The sequence below is a fragment of the Rhea pennata genome, chromosome 2, assembly GCF_028389875.1.
Source record: "Rhea pennata isolate bPtePen1 chromosome 2, bPtePen1.pri, whole genome shotgun sequence".
NCBI classification, from domain to species: domain Eukaryota; kingdom Metazoa; phylum Chordata; class Aves; order Rheiformes; family Rheidae; genus Rhea; species Rhea pennata.
In genome coordinates, this window is record NC_084664.1 from 126134536 (window position 1) to 126153361 (window position 18826).

Sequence of the window (18826 nt, forward strand, 5' to 3'; positions counted from 1 at the left end):
TCCTGTAAGTCATTGGGAAGATTATGAGATACAAAAGGATATTTACCTTCTGTCTCTGGTAAATGTTTGTTAGAGGAGCAACTTGACAGTCTTTATGGGCACCAAAGACTTTGCACAAGGAGCAGGTGGGCATTTCACAGTTCAAACAATAGATATTAATTTTCTCATCTTCGTGTTCCTCACACATTGGCTGGTCACACTTTCTTTCAGGTCTTCAAAAGAAAATAAATAAATTTAAAACAAACTTGGTCCTTGTCATAAGTTTCTGATGAGGTGTCTCATCAGACTTAGAGTGTCATTATGAAATGACATAATGACATTATGTACAGTAGAGTTCCTGTAGATATATATGTGTAGAGTACATATATCTAGCAGTGTCCCAGACTGACCTGTCACACAGCGTGACAAAACAGACAAATATAGACAAAACAGAGGTATGGTTAAATACTACAACACAGTAGGATGTGATGACAATATGGCAACATGACTTCATACTGTGATTCCCCCTGGGAATGTGACTAAATGCATATTTGAAAATATTAGTAACCTCACTAAGACTGGTCTGAGTCTACCTATGTACTTTAAGTTAGCTTGTGGTCTAACTTCTGTATGAATCAGGAAACATATTTAATTGCTTTAGGTTTAATCATGTGAAATCTTCAGTCCTTGGCCTGATCCAGCAAAGCTCTTATGCAGAACCCTAATTTAAAATGAGAGCATGGACCTTCATGTGCTTACTTCTGGTCCCTGCTAAAGTGCTTAGTATGTTCCAGGTCAGGGCTGTCAATAACAAACAGGGCTGAGTCCTTATGGCCAGCAACCAAAATAAGGAGTCACATAATTTTAGCCAACTGGCATACTTCCAGCTTGTAGAGTGTCAAACTTTTTAACAGTAGCTAACTCAGTTGTACCAGCCACCAAGGATACGGTTGCACAGGAGTGATTCCTTGCCTATGCTGAGCCAGGAGCTCTACCGCTAGACTATAGCTCGGTTTTGATTTTCATTTTAACATAATGATTTAGCCATACACATGCAAGTCAATCCTTGCTGTCTTAGGAACAAATTCAGCTGGAACCTCCTTTAAACAAGTTACTTAACTGGCATGCTCAGCATAAGAGAAAGCTCTGGTCCAGTCTGCACAGGCAGGCGGGTGCTTCTCTGGGCCTGGGCTCCCACCTCAGCACCCCGTGCATGTGTGAGGCAAGCACGATTTGCTGCACAGGATTAGCAGAGTTCAAGCCTCTAGAGTTCAAAGCCACTGCTCCTACCGTGGCAATGCTAAATCCTTCCAACATAATATGTTATACCCTTTGGCTACCGTTCAGAAGAACTATGATTTACCTGCAGCAAGAGCAGCAATGACATCATAGAAATATATTTTCTTACAATTAGATAGAATATATTTTCCAAACTATAGAATTTAACAGAATTAAACAGAAATCATTTCTATGCTTCTTAAGCCATCCTGCAGAATTCTGTAGCAAGGAGGCAACCATTCATCCCGTTACCAGTTTAAAAACATGTGTGAAAGACCAGTATTTTATATTATGTTACAGTAGAATTCTCCATACAGTTTGGTAGAGTGGAGATGACAATTACCTTTTAAAGATGGAGTACAGATTTTCTCTTCTGATGTTAAAAATGGAATGTGACCAATTAAATGAATATAAAAATGATCAAGAAACAGTCAATTAAATGAGCATAAAAAATATCAAGCCACAAAGAAAGCAACTCTTTTATCCAGATTTTTTAATTTCAAGATGGCACTGGAATTAAAAAGACTTCTAAGGAAAATACGTGATCTTCAATAGAGTACAATATACTATAATAAAACAAGCTGGGCATTTCTGAAGGAAACCTGTGTTATTTGGACTAGATTTCTAGCACACATTTACATAATGTACTCAGGGCTTCAAATCCAGCATCATTGTAATGTTAGTTAGAAGAGGTGCGTCTCCACTGTAAAGAACATGTTATACTGTTTGTGAATGACGACAAACACCCCCAAAAATTTCCACGTTATAGAGCACTAGTGGAAGGACCGGCATGCTGGGGAAATAACAGACAACGAACTTCAAAGTGATTGATTAAGCCTGAAATAGCTGCACTTCCTGCAAATATTTACAAGACAAGAAACTACTAGCATGTTATTTGACACTGGACCAGTGCCACTAGCAAGAAAGACAGATAGCACAGGGCAAAAAGGCAATGGTGTCAAGTTAAGTTCAGCCAGAAGCAGCCAACCTTCAAAGGTACCTCAAAGAGCTGGAAGAAACCTGGCAGAACTCCCTGAACTGTTGAGGCACTGAAGACAGTGACAGAAGTCTAGAAGCAAATGGATTTACAAACTCCTTCCTAGGCTTTGCAAAAGGAAAGATTTTTAGCAGGAGATCCTGGGCCCCAGTCTGTCATACTGGTGCAAATACACAGAATGTGCCCTAACTTCTGAGGAGACCCTACAGTCTCCTGACCTTTACATGGTCAAAATACCACCCTTAAGATTAAAATGGTGGCTGCTTCTGAAATGAAAAATGAAAGGCTGAAGAACAGCCAGCAGGAAAATGACTACATGGCTGCAGCAGAAGAAAAGATTCATCACAGATGTAGCTGTGACCAAAGAAACTGCAGGTAGCTGAAATGACCCAATAGCTTTGTGCTCTTGTTCCCCAGCCTCCAAGGGTTCACCGCCAAGGTGATAAGGAACTACTATCTTGTATAAAGCACGTTATTGTGTATGTCAACATCTTGGGCCAGGTCTGCCTTAAACTGCACCAATCTACAACTATTCCACACCTATTGCTTACATCCCTTAGGTAACTAACAAGTAAGATTTGCAGGAGTGGGTTTTATGACAGAAAACAGAGGGATGAATTCTTTAATTAGATTTTTTTTTAGAAAAAAAAAAAAGAAAGGATTATACAAAGGTATGAAGTCTCTACTGAAATCCTAAAACCAATATTAAGAGTGGTTTTACTGAGGATCTTGAGATAGCTGTAGCCGTTCCTGGTACCATCACATCATGTAATGCATGGGTGTGGCAGTGCACAAGGCAAAAAGAACAAGCTTATGAAAACATGTTTAAATCAAATTTCTTATTAGACTTATTATCTGTCACTGCTCAGTTGAACAGACAGTTTTTGGTAGTGAGGTCTTATGGGGTTTTAGGACACTTCCTGTTACATTTTCATCTACAAATGGGAAGAAAAAATAGCAGACTTTGTGCTGCTTCTGTTCCCAGGAGGTTTTTAGGCTTTGAATTAAACTTACTGAGCTGAGCTTGATGACTAAGATTTCCTCTCAGTCTTCAGCAAAGCAACTGCTATCTGTGCTCAGAGAAACCTGAGTAGGCAGAGCACTCTTTTAAGCAGTGCCACTCTGAGATGCCTAGGGAAAGGGTAAAACAAAGCAGGCATGATCACTGAGGTTGGCAGGGACCACTGGAGATAACCCAGCCCAAGCCTCTACTCAGAGCATGGTCAGCTGGAGCAGGTTGTCGAGGACTGAATTCAGCTGGATTTTGAATAACTCCAAGGATGGAGACTCCACAACTTTTCTGGGCAACCCATTCCAGTGGTTAACCACCCTCACAGTTTAAAAAAAAAAAAAAAGAAAAAAAAAGTTCTTTTATGTGTAAGTGGAATTTCTGTACTTCAATACTTCAATACGTGTCCATTGCCTCTTGCCCTTTAACTGGTCACTGTGGAGTAGAGTCTGACTGCCTTCTTTACTCTACTCCATCCCATTAGCTATTTATACACACTGATAAGATCCCCATTGAGCCTCCTCTTCTCCAGCTAAACAGTCCCAGCTCTCTCAGCCTCTTGTCATATGAGAGATGCTCCAGTCCCTGCATGGCCCTTTGCTGGACTTGCTCCAGTAGCTCTATCTCTCTGGAGCTGAGCGACGCCCAGAATTCAGCACTGGGGAGCCCAGAACTGGCCACAGCACTCCAAATGTGGTCTCATCAGTGCCAAGCAGAAGATCATGTCCCTCACCCTGCTGTTCCTAAAGCAGCCCAGGAGTCTGTTGGCTCACATGGGTGCACTGCTGGCTTATGGTCACTTTGTTGTCCACCAGGACCACTAGGTCTTTTCTTGTCAAGCTGCTTTCTAGCTGGTTGCTCTCCAGCCTGTGCTGCTGTGTGGGGTTATTCCTCCCCAGGGACAGGACTTGACATTGCCCTTTGCAGAACTTCATGAGGTTCCTGTCAGCTGATTTCTCCAACCTCTTGAGCTCCCTCTGAATGGTAGCACAACCATCCAGTGTATCAGCCAGTCCTCCCAGTTTTGTACCATCTACAAACTTGCTGATGCCTCTGCACAATTATCCAGGTCATTAATGAAGACATTAAATAGTATTGGCCCCAGTATTGACCACTGGGGTACAGCACTACTGACTGGCCCCCAGTTGGACTTTGTGCTGCTGATCTGATTACACTCCTTTCAGCCTGGTAGCTCAGCCAGTGTTCAATCTACCTCACTATCCACCTATCTGGTTCATATTTCATCACCTTCTCAATGAGAATGTTATGGATGACAGTGTCAAAAGTCTAGATAAACAACATTTACTGCTCTCCCCTCAGCCACCAAGTTAGTCATCACATTGTAAAAGGCTGTCAGGTTGGTCAAGCCTGATTTCTGCTTCATAAATCCATGCTGACTATTCTTGATCACCTTCCTGGAAGCCATTTCCAAATGCATAAAGGACAAGAAGATTTACTCCACCATCTTCCCAGAAACCAAGACGATGCTGACTGGCCTGTAGTTCCCTACATCCTCTTTCTTGTCCTTCTTGAAGATAGGGGTGACAGTTGATTTCCTCCTGTCCTCTGGAACCTTTCCTGGTTGCCATGACCTTTCAAAGATAAGAGTGGCCTTGCAATAACACCAACCAGCTAGCTCAGCACTCACAGGTGCATCTGATCAGGGCTCATAGACTTATTTATATGCAATTTGTTTAAATGTTCCCTAATCTGATCTTCCTCCACCAAAGCCACTCTTCCTTGCTCCAAATTTTCTCTCTGGTCTCAGAGACCTGGGATTTCTGAAGACCAGTAAAAGACCAAGGAAAGACCAGTAAAGACCAAGGCGACCTCTGCCTTTTTTGTGTCCTTTGTCACAAAGGCCTCTGCCCTTGTGCTGTGGATTCAGCAGTGCACCCATAGTTTCCCTAGCCTTCTTTTCCTTGCTAATATGCTTGTAGAAACCTTTCCTGTTGCCTTTTGCGTCCCATACCAGATTCAGCTCTAAGTGGGCTTTGGCTTTCCTAATTTAATCTCTGCAGACTCAGACTGTGCATTCCTCCTGGGTCCCTGCTTCCTCCTCTTGTATGTTCCTTTTTATGTCAGATTTGTCCAGAGCTCCTTGTTCATCCATGCACGTCTCCTGCCACCTTTGGTTTATACCAATGTTTAGGAAGTCAAGTATTATTGAGCTTGGAGGAGGTAAACCCTAAAACCAACCGGTTCTCCTGCATGCTTCTTCTCGCCAGGGCTATATTCCATCGGATTCTTCCAAGAAGATCTCTAAACAGGCCAAAGTCTGCTCTCCTTAAGTCCAAGGTTGTGATCCTGCTTTTTGCCCTGATCTATTTTCACAGGATACTGAACTCCACTCCAAGACCTTCACATTCCCAACCAGTCCTTCATTGTTTGTAAATATCAGGTCCAGCAGAGCACATCTCCTCACTGACTTCTTGATCACTTGTGTCAAGAAGTTGTCATCAATGCACTCCAGAGACATCTTAGATTACCTGTGCCCTGCTGTGTTGTCTCTTCAGCTGACATCAGCATGCTTAAAGTCCTCCATTAGGACAGCATCTGCAAACATAAGGCTTCTTCCAGTTATCCAAAGAAGGCATCATCTATTTTTTCTTCCTCATCAGGCAATCTGTGCAGACACCCACAACAATGTTGCCTGTATTGTTCTGCTCACTAACCCAGACCCATAAGCTCTCAGCTGGATCATCATCTGCCCCGAGGCAGAGCTCCATGCATTCTGGCTGCTGTTTCACAAAAAGGAGAAATTCCTCACCTCGCCTTTCCAGCCCATCCTTCCTAAGGAGCCTGTATCCATCCATTACAACATTCCAGTTGTGTGAGCTACCCCACCATGTCTTTGTGATTCCAGTGCAGCTGGATGCAGATCTCTGATTATTCCTGTTTGCTCCTCACGCTGCATGCATTAGTGTGCAAGGAGGCAACTGCACTGCTTTCCTGGAGAAGGTATGCGAGCTTCCCCTATAATGCTGTCCTCTTGGTGCTTCCTTGTCCGGTGTATACACTTGGGGTGGGCCTCCTTCTGCCCTGTTCAGTTGATTACAAGGTCTTTCTTGCTGGGTTGTTTGCTGGCCAACTGGTCCGCCACTTCCTCACTTGATTGTGGCTCATCATCACCCCCTACCTCTCGGCACTGTCGCTCCTAGTTTAAAGCTGTCCGTGCCAGGCTGGCAAGCCTGTTGGTAAAGACATTTTGCCCTACTTGGTCAGGTGGATCTCATCTCTTCCTGGCAGAAGAGAGTCCCATGGCCATATAAATTGAATCCCTGTCGTCAACACCATCTGCACAAACTTTTGCTGAACAGCAGAATCCATACACTCCTCTCCAAGCCATTCTCCCTCACTGGCAGGATCCCATCTGGCCCCCATGCTTTTGGTCCTCACCCACAGAGCCACATAATCACATCTGAAATGCTCCAGGTGTCCTCTGGACCTATTGCTAGTGCCCACATGGAAGAGCAGTGAGAGGTAATAGTCAGAGATCCAGGCAAACCTCAGCAGCCTTTCCATAACATCCTGGATCCAAGCCCCCGGCAAGCAGAAAACTTCCACAGACAGCAGGTTGGATTGGCAAAGGGGGCTTCTGTCCCCTACAGCAGGGAGTCTCCCCCTGCTTATCCCCTTGCTGCAGGGGATCATGCCATACAGGGCACCCTCACCTCTGCAGAGCCCATGTATGCTGTTCTCACCACAGTTTCTGCACAAGCCACTGCTTAAAGTTCCACATTTGTTCCCTGCCGTCTGGGCTTGGCACTTACATAGGCCTCCCTAGGGAGAGAGGGTGCTCGACCCTCCCTAATTAGGAGTCAGCTGGAACAAAAGCTCAAAGCACCCTTTGATCAGGAATAGCTGACAGAGCTCATTAGATGCTGCTAGAGCTTGCTGGAAGTTGTAGCCTCCTGCAGTTATCCTTTCCCAGCAGCAGCAGGCACTCTGAAGTTCCTCAGAAAGTTCAGGTAATCGGTGGCCTACAGACTTTCAAACACTTGTTTAATATTTTAGTCAACCCTATTTCCACTAGGTTCAATGCTTTCTCTCCTGTAAAGCTTTGTAGCAGCCATGTCCTGCTTGAATATTTCTTTCCTTGCGTTGTTAATAGATTCTAAATTGGGCAGCAAGCTAAGTTGTCATCGGCTGGAAATGATGAGCAATGTGAAAAAGACCATATGATGTGGTTGTTAGTAATAACAGTGGCTGCATGTGAGAGCTTGGGCAGAGCCTCCTAATACAATGGTAGAGCTCCTGCCCTGGCTTTTATTTTTAAAAGAACAATCCCTTAATTCAAACAGAAAACTCAAATTAAGACCAGTATTTTCAAAATAAAATATTTTTGCCTATATGGGAAACAAAGCCTGAGTTAACCTTACTCTCCTAAATTCATGTGAAAAGCCAGTGGGAGCTGGCATTTTTCTAACATGCACATTTATGGTGAATTACAGGAAGACTAGAGGGGAAGAGGGTCCTGTCAGAAGTCACAAGAACTGCTATTTTGGAGGGTCATCTTGGAGAGAAAGAAGGCTGCAAAGGTTATATCACACCCTTCTTCTTATGTGACTCTGCCAAAACCTAACCTTCATTTTGGAAGAAAATGGTAGAGAAGGAAGAAGCAGGGAAGACTTGATTTTTCTTGACTTTCTGGTTTCAGTGGAGCAATGCAGGATAAAGCAAAGGCAGATCTTGCTCACACACTCACGGGTGTCTGAGAAATGCTAGGCAGAAGGTGATAAGGCAGCTGAGGCCTACAAAGTGGCAAATAGTTCAGATAACGGCTGTTATCATTGCTGCTGCTACATAACCCTGATAATTAATGTAAAAAAAGCACTGTAGCAGATTAAGCAAACCTTCTTGACAAATACTTCGGAAAGATACATTCATATATATTTTTTCTACCCCTTCCTTTTATTTATCATGTTACATTTTTCTTTAGTAGATTTTTTTAATCTACTAGATCTCTCACGTTTCCATGTAACTGAATTTTGTGCCGATTGTCAATGAACTAAATGCAAAAAAAGGAGCCATATTTCTTTTCTCTTTTTTTTTTTAAGTTAAACACCACTCTCAGTTGAAAAAAAAAAAAACAAGAAAGATAATGAAAACACATACACCAAGCTTCTTTAGTCAAAAGCAAAGTCCAGCATTGCTCTGAGCCTTTGCTCGGAGATTTTCCTAATTAAAATATTTGGGTGTCTGTGACACAGGGGTAGCTGAGCTTCCCTTGGCACAGAGCACTAAAGGCAACAGAAAGGACAATTTTAAGCCAGCTTCACGCTCTCCAGTGTTTTGGAGCTCCAATCTGTGTTCAGCTACAACAGTACCCAAGGGGATTCGAACAGCCAAGAATAGCCAAAGGCACAGCTGGACTCCAAAACACCCTCTGTGTCGGTGACTTCCTGTGGGAAGGGGGTAGGAGCACCCAAAGCTGTCCGAAGTCCTTGCACAGGATGCCAGGCTCGGCCGGTTGCGTCCAACTGCTCCAGTGAACCTGTTGCCACCACTATCCTGCAATACCTAGCTCCTTACTGGGGGAGAAGGGAGACTGTCAGGGATCGTGACCGGGGTTATGTCTTACTTCAAGCAGGGCAAGGTGTACAAAACACCTTGCAATACAGCACCGCACTGGCAATGAGAGGCTCTTGCCCTTGGTTAAGCAGTTGCTTGCTTGGTGGCCTGGGACCAGTTTTAGCTTCCTCCCTAGTGTGCTCCTCACAGTGGTAGCGTGCGTCTGACCCATCAACACAGCAAGAGAGACAAGACGTAACATGGGTCCACTGCTGGATGGGTTACAAATCCATTTCTAGAAATCAATGTTTGGGAGCAGTCTTACTTTACAGGATCAACCCATTCCTCTGCTCTGGGATTCTTGTACACTGCCATGCAGCACGGATATATGATTATTTCTGACTATTCCTTCTCTTATATGGAGTTTTAAATAAGACTTAATTTCAAGAGGTCACATCCCAAGATGACAGAAGTGGGATTTTTTACTGAATTACGATTTTATATTATGATGCAGGATATCTCCTGTGTCTAATTCAGCTATCTTCTTTTTTGTTCTATCAGTTTCTTAGGATTTTCTGATAAAATTTGAAACTTTTTTCCCCTCTGTAGCATGAGAACACACAGATGAAGTACAGATACATTCATTTGACTACTTCATAAAATGAATGATGTGAACCTAGCTATTTTTTCCTTATTTATGTGATTAACTATGCTGACTTCAAGAGCTTTGCTTGCATGTGTAAGTACCGCTCATGTGGGTAAGGATGGCACAATCCTCTTCCGTAAGTGGAAACAGGAAAATTCAACACTTATTTGGGTACTGCTTTCTATGTTCAATAAGTGCAAGCTGACTTCATTGCACAGCAAACAGATAGGCATGCATAGCAGCAGAATGCATTTCCATCCTGCCAAAAAATAAAGTAACTAAATAAACCTCACATCTGACAAATGGAAAAACCAGAAGGACATCACTCCTAAGCTGTGTCTGTTTCTGTGGCACAACTTTCAAGGGTACAAATTTCCTTGTTACCTTGTGGACTCCTGCTTGTATATGTCAATGATGTTTTCCACCAGGAGGTTCCTCTGCAGCCCATATACACCATGCCGGTCGAGGACCACCTCGTGTCTGCAGGAAGGACAGCGGAAGCGACCTCCCGAAGCCACCGTGGTGCCACCTCTGGTTGGCAGGTATGGGTTCGAGGCCTGTTCTTGCCAAGCAGGACAAGAAGAGGTGAGTAAGGCCAAGCAAAACTTTACCGAAATACTGTGCTATGACAGCAGCCTTCACTCTCTGAGCACAAGGTGTCCTCCATAGCATCCGGCTCACGTCAGACCAATGCCCGCTGCAATCAGTGCGAGCGTCCCTCTCCCCTCCTTCTCCTCCCCACCTCCAAGCGCAAGCCATCCAAAGCGCATTCACAATGTGCAATGGAAGAAGGAGCCGAAGCTGTCGCACAGCCCTGCAACAAGCCATGCTGGAGACATGCAGCTCTTCCAAAAGCTCCTGAACAAAAACAAGTGTGCAGCAAACCCTTTATAAATACGTGCAGCGAGAGGGTAGTTCCAATAAGCAAACCCCAGAAAAACGCCTGGTGAATGCGGGACAAAGGGCTGGTTCCCCTCTTCGGGTGTACAGCTGTTTCTCCTCAGCTGCTGGGTAGGATTTTATATCGGTGCAAGCCCTGCCCGAACCCCGAGGAAGCCAGAGCTTAGGGACATTTCCCAAATGCAACTTCTGCTTATGCTCTAAACTACTAGCCCCAGCCTTACCGGCTATTAACAGCAATCAAATCAAACAAGTGATATTGTGCTTTTGCATTCATTTAAACAAGTGCTGCTTGTTCCTACAGAAGCAGCTTTTGCTGGAATAAACCTACCTGGAAAATGTCGCTGGCACATTTTCTGCACAGATTGTGCTGGCAGGGCAGGATGACCACAGGCTTCGTGAACATCTCTAAGCAGATAGGGCAAATCAGTTGTTTCTCCAAGTTATCCATGGTTTGCTGCTCTTTGGAAAAGGACTTGTAGTTCAGCGAGGTGCTCATGCCTAGCTTTTCCAGGGGCATACGCTCCGGCTCACGGCGCTCCTGATCCGTTTCCGGGTTAATTTTCCTCGCAATAAATCCAAGGCTGGCTCCGGTGCGCCGAGCCGCTCGCCGCGCCGCTCCGCCGGGGGGACATCGCTCGAGCGAGGGGCCGCGGGGCGCCGGGGGCTGTTTTTAGCGCCCCGACGTCACCCGGAGCCGCTCCGCCGTGCCCATATAAGCGAGCGAGGCGAGGACGGACTCGGACAGGTGACGGGCGGCGGGGCCGCCGGAGCCGCATTCCTGCCGCGCGCGGGGCGGCCGGCCCTGGCTCCGCTCAGCAGCAGCCTCTGCCCCTCTCGATAAGCCAGCGCCGGCCGCTCCCCCCTTATCTTCGCCCGGCGGAGGAAACCGCGGGGCCGCCAACGGCGCCGGGGCGAGCGGGGAAACGCCGCCGGGCGCCTGCTGCCCCCGGCCGCTCGCCAGGTACCGTCACTTCGGCGGTAGGTTTGAGCACGCGCCGGGAGCGGGAGCTGGAGCGGGAGCTGCTCAGGTGCGAAGCGCGCGCGCGCTTCCCGGAGAAGGCAGCTCACGAGCGCCCGCAGCTCAGGGCTTACGCACGTCACCGCCTTGAAAACCAGTCAAAAAATTACCTGCCTGTAACTGCACTTAACTTTCTTCCGCTGTGATCTTTTTTTATTTTTTTTTTTTTAGGAACTATAACATAAGAATGCAGCATGACTGTTCAGTCCATTAATTCCACAGCAGCTTAAATATGCACCAAGAAAACATAATATGAATTTCCTGATTAGCGGGAGACAGAAGAAATACAGTACGAAAAGCTTTAATTTGTACTGCTGGAGAGTAGGTACAAATCATATATGCTCTTTCCAGCCATAGTTTAATACAAATACATTTCATTTTGGGGCACTGCTGTGTTTATATCTGTTTATTAGACACTGATATGCCTCCCAGCTTGGCACTTGTTCCAGAGTTATTTTTAAAATGACAATTTCCCAGATAATTTGTGGCATGTGATGCCTGATCTTAAGGGAAAGCCATCTGTGCTTCTACTTGCCAATAATTTATCACACAACTGTACAAGCAATAAATATCTCATCCTCAGGTTTAAGCCAAAGTCCCCACATGTACTGTATAAAATCACTTCACTAGTATACTGTACATGTAGTCAGCACATTATCTGCTGTTTTAATTGATAGCTGTAATGCTTTCCTTGTAGAAAGCTTTTTCATTTTCATTAATTAAGGACCATAAAGTGCTTTTGCATATGAAAAGTGCTATGCAGTGGCTGAGTGGCTGTATGCTGGGGAAGGAGAGACCCCCATTTCCAAAGCACGACACTTTACTTGGATGTATCAGCAGGCTGGAAACTTTGCATTTCGGGGAAATTTAAAAGTGAAGTTTTCCACTGATTTCCAGGTGAAAATGAGTAATGCTGTCTGCATGCAATGACAAGGAATCACATTAAATTCAGTGTGTTCTTGACATCTTTTGATTTTCGATGCCTTGCATACTTTTTTAAGCATTTGGGTGAAATCCTGTCCCCATTCACAGCCTGCTCAGCCAGAATTTCACCCTATATAAACCTATACATTTATCAGAAGCTATATAAAGAAAGCCCCCAACTTTTTCTTTTCCTGAAGTCCTGCTTTCCCAAGAAAGTTTGTAATAATTTAGTTAAACTGGTTTGAAATGACACGTTTGGTTCAGCTCGCTGATGTAGAGGAGCCCTCCGAGGCTGCACGGGAAAGGCTGCTTTGGCAGCTGAGCAGGGGACAGCTGGGGCCTTTGGCAGGGGAGGGTGGGAAACTTTCTTGGCAGCAGCGAGAAGATATTTCTCTTGTTTCCCTCCCCTTTGTAGCCAGGTCAGAGGTGGCTTTAGTGCCTGGAGGAATTTGGATGCCTCATTCCAGCCCTCCAAACGCTGAATCAGCTGGCTCTTCCATGTCAAAACCTGCTTTAGTAAGACTCGGATAAGGAAAGCTGTCCTCCTCCGGTGGGACTGGTGCTTCCATGCCACAGCAGAGACAGAACTGGTGAAATTTGGACCGAAAAGCTGAAGGTTAAAAATGTCAGTGTCTGAAAACACCTGCACACAGTAGTGTGTAGTATGGGGCATTCGAGTCGGATAAAAAAGTTAGAGGGCTAGTGTTTGCCCTGCAGGTGTTCACGCAACGAGCTAAGGCCCCTCTGACGGTGTAACGTGCACCTGGGCTGCAGTTCTGGTACCAGTGTACCTTCTCCTGGTAACCCACAAAGGTCTTCAAGTAACTGGCTACTGCCAATGTCCAAGGCAAAGGGCATCTGATGGTGAGAAAGCGAGGGGGGATGGGGAAGAAGATGGCTTTATGCACATTGTCAGTCAGATAAGTTTAGTCGAGTTTGAAGCATATTTCAGAGAGTCTGCTGCTATTTTTCTCCTTTTCCACGTGCTGAAGCACAGTAATATGGAACAGGCAAAGAACGGCAGAATCGCAAGAAGGAGCTGGCGAAACAAAGCCAAACCCACCTTTGGCAGCCAGGCCTGGACTAAAATGTTTTTCTGGCAGGGGTATGTAATTTAGACAAGTAAAAAACTAGTACAAGTTGTTCCTCCCCCCCCCCCCGCCAAAGTATGACAAACTATAGCACTGATTGCTAGGTGAAGAAGTGCAGGGGCTCAGCCACGTGAGGAAAGGCAGGATGAGAAGCACCAGGAAAGCTCAGCTTTATACTAGTGCAGTAAAACTGCCCAGAATAAGGGCAATTTGGGGGGCTTGAAGGGCTTGGTCAAGAGAGCTTGACACCTTCCTGTCTCTCCCTGGCCACCCTCCCTCCTCAGTGTCTCTCCATTACCCAGGGAAACCGCCTTCCCTTCCTCACCTTCCAGATCAGCAAGGGAAAGGCCACCAGCAGTCTAACTTTCCACCTCGAAAGAGCCCAGCGAAGCCGTCTCTCGGCTGACTGACTGGCCAGTGAGAGGACCGGCTCTGCCTCAGCTCCCCAGGCAGAAACTCTGGGTGTCAGCTATCACTGTGAAGGTTACAGAAATTTTTTGACTACTTTTTGCCAGTATAGCTGCCCAGGAACGTTATCTGTTTTTGTTGAGCCAACCAGACGACTAGTTCCTTTAGATATGCTTGTTTTTATAGACAGTGATTTTCACTCCTCTATTTTTACAACGGAGAACAACTTGAGGGCTGTGGAGTGAAGGCTCGGAGAGCCTCGAAGGCTGTCTGTAAGGAGAGGGATTTGAAGGAGGAAGGAGAGGTTGAGCGATGTCTAGGGTCGGGTTTCAGTGCTGTTATATTCAGGGCTGCCTGGGGTCTGCATTCAGAGAATTCCCCTCTGCAGCCTCTTGAGCTAACGTGATAAAGCTCTCATGTGTCATCCATAAAAAAATCTTCCACTACTGCAAAACAAAAGGAAAAGAGCCTATTTTTGCCAGGCGACAACTGCTGCACAACTTCTTTTGCCACAAAGCGCAGCGGAGGCACAGCTCTCCGGTTTTACCTGCGCACAAACCGGGCAGCGCGAGCACCTCCTCTGCCTGCCCAGGCATAAGCGCTGCGTGTGCCTTTCCGCAGCCAGCGTTTCCCGCACGGGGACCGCGGCCAGCCTGGCTGCCCCCTCTGTGGCGGCGGAGGCAGAGCCTGAGCCTGGCCTTGCCCCAGCGCCTCGCTGCCTCTTAGCTCACCTACGGTCGCAGAAACCTTTGCAACGACTTATTAAGCAAATCAGCCAACTATAAGTTGAAGCCCTCCTGCTTATACAGGTGCAAACTGCAAACAGCATCTTGCATTTTATGATTTTATTGTGATCAGTGAACATCCCTTGATAAAGAAAGAAATTACTCTTTGGCATACATAAGTCAATTTACACAGCAGAAGGGAGCCTTTGCAACAAAGACAAATGCTTCCAAAACCTGTTGCCTTTTGAGACTGACATTTTTACACTCAACCTACATATTTGTCTTTGCATACCCTACACATGATGATAGGCTGTGCCTGGTCAGTGTTTAGAGACTCTCTAAACAATGCAAAAGAGACCGTTTCAGTTCTCCAGGCAAACAGGGACCAGGACAGGATGCAGTAACACTGCCTGAAGTTTGCTTTTGCACATATAAAATCTAAGCAGCAGAGATGAGCCTAAAGCATTTCTAAAGGTGAATCACTGGAAGCACATGACATATGCTGGAGCATGGGATTTGGGGGACAAGCTACAGAGACTAGCCGGAGGGCTACTTTCTACCCCCCCCCTTTTTTTTTTTTTTTTTTTTTGAGTAGGGGATGGACACCGACCTGGCTCAAGGAGCTACCACGGTTTGCAACAAATAGCCAGAAACATGAGTTAAAAGGGCAGATGAAATAGTATAGTGCGTTTGTCCTAAATTCATAAGCTGTGCCACGGTACATGACAGCAGACAATTCTCAAATATTCAGACTAGAAGACTCAGAGCCAGGGACAGCCTGAGAGCTTCCCCGCAATGGATGAGCTCCGATGGGGAGTCACCGTCATACATCGGGGCTCTGCTCCCAGTGAACCACAGAGCCGTTGTGCGACGGCTCCTGGCTGCCTGCCTGGGAGAAGGAGAATCGCACGGCTTTCTGGAGTGGAGGAGCCTCAGCCCAGCTCGAACCTGAATGGCACCTGGCTTTAAGGGACACAGGAACTGCCTGCCTCCCAATAGAAAGTCCTGGTTTCCTTGCTGTGCTTGAGATCTGGATCAGAAATGGTGGCCAGGCCACCTCTCTTAGGGATGCGGAGGAAACGTGAACTGTAATTAAGACCAGGCATTTATCATCTTAACTTGGTTGTCTGTATTCTCCAAATCTGTGAGCTTGAAAAGACAGGCTACTGGAGATGACTGCACTGTAGAAGAGACAAACAAGAAAGGTTATGTCTCATGAATGTGAATGTCTTGGTGTTTGCCTATTGTGTATATGCTAATGGTAGTAACTGGAGCAGTCGGTTCAGAAATGCACCCGTTCGTACAACAACTTGGCCAGAGATGAAATGAAGAGTGCTGTGGGCTAACACACATGACGTTCCTGGTTCAGTTTCTCCCTGAGTCATATGCAACTGTACAAGCCCAAAGGTTTTGCTTTCAGGATCCCAAACCCACATCCCCGTCTGCGTATATTTGTCCCTCAGCAACTTACTGCTAGAAAGAGACCTAAATCTCAAGAGCAAAGTGTAAAAGTATATCCAAACTGCAGCATGGGGAAGAGACTGCCCCCTCCGCTTTTGCACACACCAAGGGGCCCTGCAGTGAGATGGAGACTTGCAGGAAAAGGATGAAAAGATATAAATAAAACAAAATCAGTTAGAAAAATGGGAGAACACAAGCAGGAATCCTGCTTGCTCTGGGAAAGTAAGTGAGCAAGTGCTCTACTATTTTAGCTTGCTTTGCAAACATAGCCTTGACCATTTCCCCTCTATTTTGCTTATTAAAACAGCACAGCACTGAGAGCCACTTTGTAAACTGTCACTGACTATCTCCACATTACCTGAGAAGAAGGAATGACTGGCTCCTCCCTTAGCTGTTCTTGCATTTTATGGATTTTTTTGAATTTTTTATGGAACGGCAATTTTTGGAATATTTGGGAATTTTGGGAATATTTTATGGAATAGATATTTGGTGCTGGGTTAATAGAGGAGTAGTGACAGCGGGACTGGATACAGGCAGTGCAGATGTAGAAGTGGTAGGGAGGCTTTTCAAGCATGCTGGAGATTAGGAAAAATAGATTGCAGAGAGTTTTAGCTGTGGGAATTTTGATAAGGAAACAGGTCACATTTCTGCTCTGCCCTTAAAGAGACATAGTGCTTCGCTTCAAAACCTCCCTGCTCCAAACCCTTAGCTTTGTTGTTATGAAATGAGAGTGATGTTCCATAGAGATGATTTGTGTTTTGCAGCACAAATCCAGTTCAGGCTTCCCAGCTGGTGTCAGCTCATCACTTCGCAGAGCTACAGCCCTACCCCAGTGTCACGTTTCTCCATGGCCTTGGTCAGCTCAACAGCAGCCACTCTTGATGCTATTTCCGTATGTTCCCTCCAAGCTCAGCTGGTGGTGGTGGTGGTGGGGAATGCGGGTATTTTTCTCCAGGACAACGCTTAGGTCTGGGGTTCAGAGGAAAGCCTGTGCTTTAAGGTCATACTCAGCAGATGGCTTTGCACCATGTCAGAGATCTGCTGAGACTCTGTCCCAGGCTCCTAGACTAGTCAAGTTTATATTGTCACTCCTCCTTGTCTTAAGGGTCATTCCTTCAGGACAGACAGAGGAGAGATTTAGTGCTAGAAGATCAAGGATTGACCATTATGCTGTTGTAGTTAAACAAAAGTATAAGGTGTGGTGGTGGGGAGGCTTTCACACACCAGTTTATTAGTGGACCTGGTACAGCACCTGCTCAGCATTTAGTGCTAAGTGGTGAGAGGGGTGATACCTCCATCCTTTAGCTTTTTTTCTGCTATATTTCAAACTTCTTTCTTTTTCCTTGCATGTCTTCCTGTGCTCTGCAAACACTCTTTCAGTGTATAGCAAAGTCAGCATGACTATTCATTTTTGGAGTGCCAATGCCTTTTTTCTTTTAAAAGCCAGGTTAGAGGAGCAAGTTCCTCTTTCAGACAGACACTAGCCACGCTTTTCTCCCACTCCCCTGTGTGAGTCTTGTAATGCATGAGATGGTGGGTAGAGATGTTTGCAGGGACAACAACGATGGGAAGAGATGCATTCAAGCCACGTAGGAATTGAACAAACACCTTTTAAAGCTATGATCAGGGATGTCATCCACTGTGACATTGTACCCATTGTATCAAGCAGCAGTATATTAGATTAACGTCCTTCTGAATTATCACTTCAGGAATCATCTCAAACATGCAGAGTGTTGTCCCCCTCTCCCACTACACTGCAGTTGTTCCTGGGGAGTCAGCTTTTTCGGTTCTGGCTGAGTTTAGGGAATGCAAAGAAAAGAAAGGGCAGACAATCTTCTGGCCATAGAACAAATTAAATTGCTGGTGTCTCTTCAAAGGCTTTGACCTTGCCATGAAAGGGGCAGTTTTGCAGTAAAATTCGTGCTTTGCATGGAAAGCTAAGGTCAGGCTGCTTGAGGATACAGATGTCTCACGGTAAAGTCCTATATCCATGCAGTCAGGGTTGAGCAATATGAATGAGTAGTTCATGGCAACAGACTATTACAATAAAGTCATCAGTGATCTGGGGAGAAGACAAAGAATTTGGAGCTTTATTCCTCCCTAAAACTGTGTTGTCCCCCCACTTTGAGCCAAGCACAACCTGTCCCCTGCCCTAATGGTGGCTCCTGGTGACCCCAGCTGTCAGTAGCTCCGCTATGGCACGCTGTTGCAGGAAGGAAGGAGCACTGCTGTTAGAAGCCTGACCTCCTTTGTCACAGTAAAGGCAGGAAAATGCTGCACTGCCTCCATATTCCCTGCTCTGACAAGGGGGACAGAAATGTGGGGAGCACAGAGGAGGGCTGGCTGTGACAGCAAAGCAGAGCACGGGACCCATATCAGAGCTGTGTGAGGGAATCAATCTGTGCAGTTTTGTTATCGTAGTACACTAATGAAGCACAGATGTTTTTAATTTTAGTTTCAAAACCAAAAAGGATCCTGGGACTCTAGAGCTGATTTCTGAAGTAGCTTACAAAAAATAAAAAGAGGGTGGTTTTGACTAACTTTGCACTCACTGTGCGCAAGAATAACAGTCCTGCTGTTCCCCAGTCCTGATGTGTTCCTGCATGACTTCCCCAGCTCTCAGACCATTGAAGAAGGGTCTCTGGTGGTGGGAAAGGTGAGGTGGCCTTTTTGATGCAGTGACCAAGGGCACACGATCTGCGAGAAGGAAGCCGTGGTGCATATTCAATCCTTTGATGGAGCTGCTTCTTGCTCGTTTCGCCTCCTCCGGTCGCTTGTGTCTCTTCTTTTCTAATGCAATGGGGTTGGATTTCCCTGATCTCTGCTTTATGTCCTGGCAAAGCGGCTGTGTCCCTCTGAGGGGTGTGGAGGAT

At 45.8% G+C, this 18826-nt stretch overlaps 1 protein-coding gene across 3 annotated transcripts in view; it reads right to left on the reverse strand.

The window, feature by feature from the left end:
- TRIM55 (tripartite motif containing 55) overlaps positions 1–11099 on the reverse strand; it is a 44150-nt gene extending 33051 nt beyond the window's left edge. Inside the window, exons 1-3 of one of the 3 annotated variants that reach the window (XM_062570319.1) lie at positions 10655–11097; positions 9808–9980; positions 47–212 (exon numbers count right to left, since the gene is read on the reverse strand). In XM_062570319.1, coding sequence (XP_062426303.1) covers positions 47–212; positions 9808–9980; positions 10655–10843 — 528 coding nt within the window. In that variant the 5' untranslated portion in view covers positions 10844–11097. Of the gene's footprint in view, positions 1–46; positions 213–9807; positions 9981–10654 lie in introns of all 3 variants that reach the window. The other 2 variants (XM_062570317.1, XM_062570318.1) reach the window with 2 other exon arrangements.
- Positions 11100–18826: the final 7727 nt, after the last annotated feature.